At 31.6% G+C, this 6678-nt stretch overlaps 1 protein-coding gene across 1 annotated transcript; it reads right to left on the bottom strand.

The window, feature by feature from the left end:
- Window positions 1–3674: 3674 nt before the first annotated feature.
- Window positions 3675–5262, bottom strand: LOC113696847 (transcription factor bHLH19-like). Its single transcript, XM_027216231.2, has 3 exons — window positions 4818–5262; window positions 4212–4571; window positions 3675–3955 (listed from the first exon to the last, which is right to left on the bottom strand). Exons 1-3 carry the CDS (start codon window positions 5211–5213, stop codon window positions 3791–3793), a joined length of 921 nt encoding a protein of 306 aa, XP_027072032.2. The 5' UTR covers window positions 5214–5262; the 3' UTR covers window positions 3675–3790.
- Between the last annotated feature and the right edge of the window lie 1416 nt (window positions 5263–6678).

The following is a 6678-nucleotide window of genomic DNA, read 5'->3' as shown; positions in this document are numbered from 1 at the left end:
GTCTATCAAATTTTTGCCTTCCGTTTTTTCAACCGTAACCCCCCAAACTCTTTTATTTTGTTTTCAAAGATTTGAAGTCGTCTAAAAAGGGTTTATTTATATTATTATTTAAAAATATATTTTGAGTGACTTGGTATACCTAAATTCAATACCAAATGACGACTCCTATTTTTCTTTAAAAACCCTTTTTAGACTATTATTTTGGATCCAAATTATCACATATTTTAAGTCCCATTTTTAGGCCCTTCTTTTTTCTTTATTTTGTAAAAACATAAATTCATTTTTTAACACCATTATTTTATTTTAAAAAAATGGGGCGCAACATAATCCATAGAAATGTAATGTTTATCATTTAAAACATAAAATGCATATTTTCACTAGAAACTTAGTTAATTAACTATAAAAGTAAATAAAACACACCAAAATTAAATAATAAAACATATCTAAATCACACAAAATACAAATTTATCAGTTTTCTTTAATTTGTTGATTGTCTAAATAGTAGAGGAGTTTTAGGAGTGCGAGTAGTTGTCCATTCTTCCTTGTGAGTTCGACTCTTAATACCCTATACTCAATCTTGACCTGTATACTTGAAAAAAATCGTGTGTGGGATATTTACTGTGAAATGAGTTTAATTGTTTAATTATTATATGCACACCCCACGCTCATCAGGAAGGATTTGCCTCTTTAAAAAAAAAAATAGAAGATGTTAAACATTTTAGAATCGTGCATATCCGATGGTGAGCTACATGATATTATGAATTCATCATACTAATAATTGAGTTTGCTTTAGATTCAAACCTGTTTAATCAAGAACGAAGGTGTGAATAATCTAATCCATGAATCTTAGCACGCTCTTGCACAAGAAAACATTGCAACCTAGTTTATCAAACATCGTCTTTAATGGCCATTTGGACTGTTGGCCACTGAAGATTTGGTGGGATGGAAGGTTAAATGTTCAAATCTTACCTCTCACCACTTGCCACTATATGTGGATTGTCACTTTAAGTGACTTAAATCCATACTGGTGCATAGTGCAGTTGTCTGGTTCGATGGTGATTCAGTTTCCGTCAGTTCCACACTAGGAGTAGGAGTAGGTGTAAAGTAAACAGATGGTGGTTTAGTCCCCTTCGATTCCTCAGAATGACAGGAGCAACCGTCAGATGGTGTAGAAAGCATTTTAATATGCTATTAATTAAACATATCAAAATAACCCTAATTAACTGTAGACCATATAAAACTTTATCAATTAGATGGATGACCTAAGACGCTGGCTGGATTTAATACAATATTTCTCTAATTTCGAGTTCTATCTTTTTTAGTTTAAGTGGAAGATTTCGAATTTGAAACCTCTCACTTACACTCTCTCTTCCAATATTATCCAATTCATCATTTCTCCTAAATCATTGTGCCAATTGTTTCTACATCAAGTTTAAATTAAGGCTTAAGAAAAAGAAGTGGAAAATTAACATCGAAACGCCGTCATAATAACAATTCTTAGGCTTTCATAAATATTACGGGTGGATGTGAAGTCCCCAGGAGAATTTCTCCTTTCACTCACGGCGGGTTGTTCACTCAGAAACAACAAATATTGGCCAAAGACGAAGAGAGCACCAAAAATTTTCACTAAATTGGACTTGACCATATGCAATTCACTATTCTTTTCTATAAGACTGGCTCAATTCACAATTTGCATGAGTCACTGACTGACTCACCAACATAATTTATCTTTCCATATGGAAAGCAAGCTATCAGAAAATCCAAGATTACACGCCATGTCTATTTTTTACGTTCTTTGATGTACCTTCTAGCTAATTCAGGGACCACATTTTGTAGAATTAGATGGTCAATATTTGGCCAAAAGAAAAAATTGTAAGTCTCATGTAACGTGGTGTACGTTGCTTTAACTTTATATGTGAAGCTCCACAAAAAAATTTCAAATCTTACCTGCCCTTTACCCATTTTTGTATATTTTATATACCGTTTAACATCTAGAAAATATAAAAAATTGCTACTTGACAATGGGACGGGCAGGTTGGAGTTGATTGATGGATACCATCACATTCTCAAGTCTTGACTAAGATGCCTTTGGGAGATAGCTTGTGAGAATGCGCGCTGTACCTAACAACTTGAGTTGGAGTCTTTCTTGCTATATCTTGAGACACGTTTAAAACCAGTTTTCAAAGTGGATTGCTTCCGAAATAATTTCTTTTCATGTATTTATGGACAGGATTATGGAGTAAATATTGCCCAATTTAAAGTTGACGTTTGATAGTATGCTTTTCTCCATTGGCTAAGCGGCTTCTAAACTTAAGGCTTTTTGATACTAGCAGGTAAGGGTGTTCAAACTACAAGAAAAATCAAAACACTAGCCAACAGAAAATAGATCTAATATCAAATATCAATAATACGGATATTCATAAAATCATTTGATATTCAATCTTTAAAGTTTGGTAACATATTTTGGGAATAGTTATTAAAAATTGATTCCTACTTATTGACTGGAGTACCAAATTTTATTATTCTAATAATATATTATATTTATTATGTACCTACCAATATACTATAATATATAGTAATGTATTAGTAAATAGTATTATATGTTATAATTTATGATTCTACAGGATTAACTAGTTCATTAAGATAAATTTTATGTATAAACCTTTGGTAGTCTCTAATTTGAAATGCTGTTTATGTATCATAAGAAATACTAGAATATTTCAAATTTTTTAAATACAAAATGTACTTCGCATTGTTGTTGATTAAAGAACAGGAACATGTGAAGCATATTAATTCACTTGTCAATAACTTTTGTGTTGTTGATTACACATCAAATATGCTTCATTAATCTAATTAATAAATCCATTTCAAAATTTGGATGTTGCCAAAATACATTGCTAAAATTCATTAGTGACATCAAATGATTAGTGACATCAAAACCATAGGCAGCCTTCCACGGATACCAAAGGGTGTCAAAGGAAGGAAGGAAGATACATACAACACCTATGGATTGCTGTAACATAGGAAAAGCAACTACAATGAACTGAAAAAATAGCTATTGATTAAATGAATAAATTGCTTTTTACCCTCTTGTAATTTGGTGCTTTACCACAAAACTTTGCTAAGATTTAAAAATTTATATGTAACGCTCTCATAATTTGGGTTAAATTGTCACCATTTATTTTTTCATTAAAGCTAATGGTCAATATTTAAGAGTCAATATCAAACGAATAAATTGATAAATTCAACATTTCACTACTTTTTTTCCCAAATACAAAAAAAAAAAAGAGAAATAATAAACAGGTAAATAAGAAAGAGGAAATACCAAAACTTTAATAACTGCAAATATCATTATAGGCTCCTAAACCAAATATTTAATGACAAAAAATCTTTAATGTTATTTTCTATTTTTTATGTTCCTTTCTCCCTTTTTGTATTTGGAAAATTCAAATTTATTAAGATTTAGTAGGCCAAAATATAGCTTTTTGAAATCATCTCTTTTCTTTCCAAAGAAAAGAGAAAGAAAAGAACAAAAAAAAAAAAGAAAACAAAAAAAGTTGTGAAAGGGTGAATTTGTCAATTTATTTATTTGACTTTGATTTTTTAATGTCGACTATTAGTTTTAACGGAAAAAATAACACTAACACTTAATTCCAAATCATAAGGAGGTTATATATAAATTTTTAAACTACAATAAAAAAAAGTTTTTAAACCATAGGATGGTTATATACTAAGGTACCAAACAACATAAGTGTAAGAGGTAATTTACCCTAATTAAATTAACATGTAATTAACTTGTGCCGCCCCCGCAAGAACCCCACTTTGGGAGTTGTTCACATCTCAAATGTATGTTTTTCCTTTTTCTGATTGTTGAATTTAGCTTCTTATGAAGGAAATGAGCTGAATGAAGTCTTTTAACAAGATTCTTCTGACTGATGCTGAAATCTTTGTCCATCTGCGAAATAAAGGAAGGTTCAGTCAGATAATTCGTCAATTTACAAAAAAGTAGAAATTGAAGAATCTTTAAAAAAAACCATTGAAAAAGCTTCGCTAATTTCTCAATATAACATTATAAGTGAAGAACATACAGCAGTTCTACGGTGAACAAAGACCTTTTTTATTCCTCCAGTTTTCTCATGAGACCTTTTTTCTTTTCTCAATATAAGGATTGAACACAGACCTTTAATCATTGGATTGTAAACTGGGATTACCTCTGCAACAATGATAATCTCGTAAGTTATTCCCACAAATGGCATGATGTTACCACTAATTACAGTCAAGTTGAGCTTTTCAATCTCAGAAAGTATGTTTGCAAGGACATCTTTCTCTTTCTCACATCTAATTGTCAGAAGGATTTTCTTTTCATACATTCTGACTTCAATCTCAGGAAGCTGTTCGTCAGAGCAAACAGAAGAACTTTTACTGATAGAACAACTGTGTTGTTCCTCATGAACCTGTGACTTCTTCACAACCACAGCTTGATTTGGATTATATTGCTTTAATTTGTTGTTCTCTTCTTTCAGCTGATTGATGTATTTGAGAGCTTCTCCCATGATTGAAATTCTGTCGGTCTGAAAAAATATCAAATTTTCTTAGTAAAACCTCCAAGAAATTGGAAAAACAATGTGCAAAAAAATAACTTATTGGACATGAATATAGCACAGTGATAAAGTGCTTTTGTCTACTCCTCGTCCTACAGAAAGGGTTTCCTGTCGATTCTCAGAGTCTCAATTCCTAGAACTTAAAAGCATTTCCATTACTCTTCCCCTCTTTACGTTACGGTTCTCAATGAACAATAAAAGAATTAATTCAATTACCTTTGTGATGCCAGGAAGAATTGTAGATAGGGCAATGAATTGCTTGTTAAGAGTCTCTCGCCGCCTCTTCTCCGCTAGCAAATTCTTCTTATATTGCAATCTCCTTGCTGCTAAACTAGGGATCTTATTCTTGTGATTTGATGTACATGGTGATTTATCATTAAGTTGTTCAGGCATACATGATAAAGGGAGTTTATCATCAATACGGTCGACACCTGAAGAAGAAGACTTACAAGGACTGGAAAGGTTTTCAGGAGTGAAGAAAGAATTGCCAGAAAAAAGCTGATCTAGAAAGGCTGGGAACAAATCCTTTTCTTCTAAAAAATAGTCTAGTTCACAATTATCACCTAAAGTAGCTTCTATGTCCTCTGGAGAAAAATCTGTGAAGGGATCCATATTCTTTTTTGCAAAATATTTCCCTGAGTTTTTCTTTGGGATTGTACCTTTTTGCAAGTAACACTACTCAGGGAATAGTGGTTTATATACTCGAACCTGAGGTTTATGGAATCTGGATTTAAGACAACGAGATGGGAGTTTAGACTGGAAATTAATAATTTAACTGAAGGTTTGTGTCAAAACTGAGTTGTACTGTAACTTTGTCCATGTGAATGGCACTGGGGAATTAATTCCGCCTGGATAGTTTAAAGAGGGCCACATGTTTGTTTCTGGTAGTTAGGGATGATAAAAGTGTGGCAGGGTTGAGAGAGTTAGAAAAAAAAATCCAGATTAAAAAAATTGTTTGCTTCATTTAGCAAACTAAAAGTATTTTCCTTTTTTAGCCCCCATTGAAATTTTATAGGGTAAAAATAAAAAAAGTTCCCTGTGGTAAACCTAATACACAGTAAAACCTCCGTGGTTTCAAAACATACAACATGACACCTCATGCTTTGAACTAAATTGTAAAGGTGACGAAATCTATTAAATTTAATGGAAATGACTTATTGGAACCTAAACAAATTTTTTTGAGCTATCTTTTGCTTAATTATATCAGGGCATTTTGGTCATTTCATCCATTTCTGTTAAGTTTAACGGATTCCGTTATCTTTACAATTTAGTTCAATGTATGGGGTGTCGTCTTGTGCGTTTTGAAATCATGAGAAGCTTTTCTATGTATTAAGATTATCACAGGGGGCTTTTTTATTTTTTACCCAATTTTATATTAGCTCCGCCACTGCTTTTGCAAGCATGGACATATAAAACATGGTCTAATTAGTTTGTTGAGCACAGATGATAGCATTTCTGATGTAAGTAAGACTTGTGGTTAAGGTTTGTTGTATATAAACAAATAGTCTGATCATCCTCTTTCGTAGAGATGAGAATATACACAAATGAGTTTGATTAAGTTAATTCATGAAATGACATGGCATTGGAAATTTGGAATCAATCTAATATCACTATTTGGGTGAAATAATGTTTGCACATTGATCTACTAATCCCATTGCAATTGGGATAAAACAAACAGATGAGAATGGTTGGAAGATGTGACAAAAGGAGTATAGACCTCATGATGTAATTTTCTTCCCTAAATATTCAAATACCTACTGTAAACATGATTTAATGCAAAACCTACATCAGTTTCTTTTCTTCCCACCTTTCTCATTGTTGGCATATTAAATTAAGCAAAAAAAAAGAAAAGAAGAAATTTCTACATTATTATTTAGTAGTGTTTTAATCAAGTTACGATTTTAGTAATACAATTTGAGTCAAGTTATGGTAGTTTTATTATTTAAAATTAATATTTTATTAGAAAATTTCTTATGATTATAAGACTTATTTATTAAGTCAACAATTAGGGAGTCTTATTATTATATCAGTTGAGAAGACTGGAGCATTGAGAGCCTTGTTATTATGTATGATTAAT

This window comes from Coffea arabica, chromosome 6e, assembly GCF_036785885.1.
Source record: "Coffea arabica cultivar ET-39 chromosome 6e, Coffea Arabica ET-39 HiFi, whole genome shotgun sequence".
Classification (NCBI taxonomy): Eukaryota; Viridiplantae; Streptophyta; class Magnoliopsida; order Gentianales; family Rubiaceae; genus Coffea; species Coffea arabica.
Note: the sequence above shows the minus strand (reverse complement) of the source record. Positions and strands in the feature narration are given on the sequence as shown.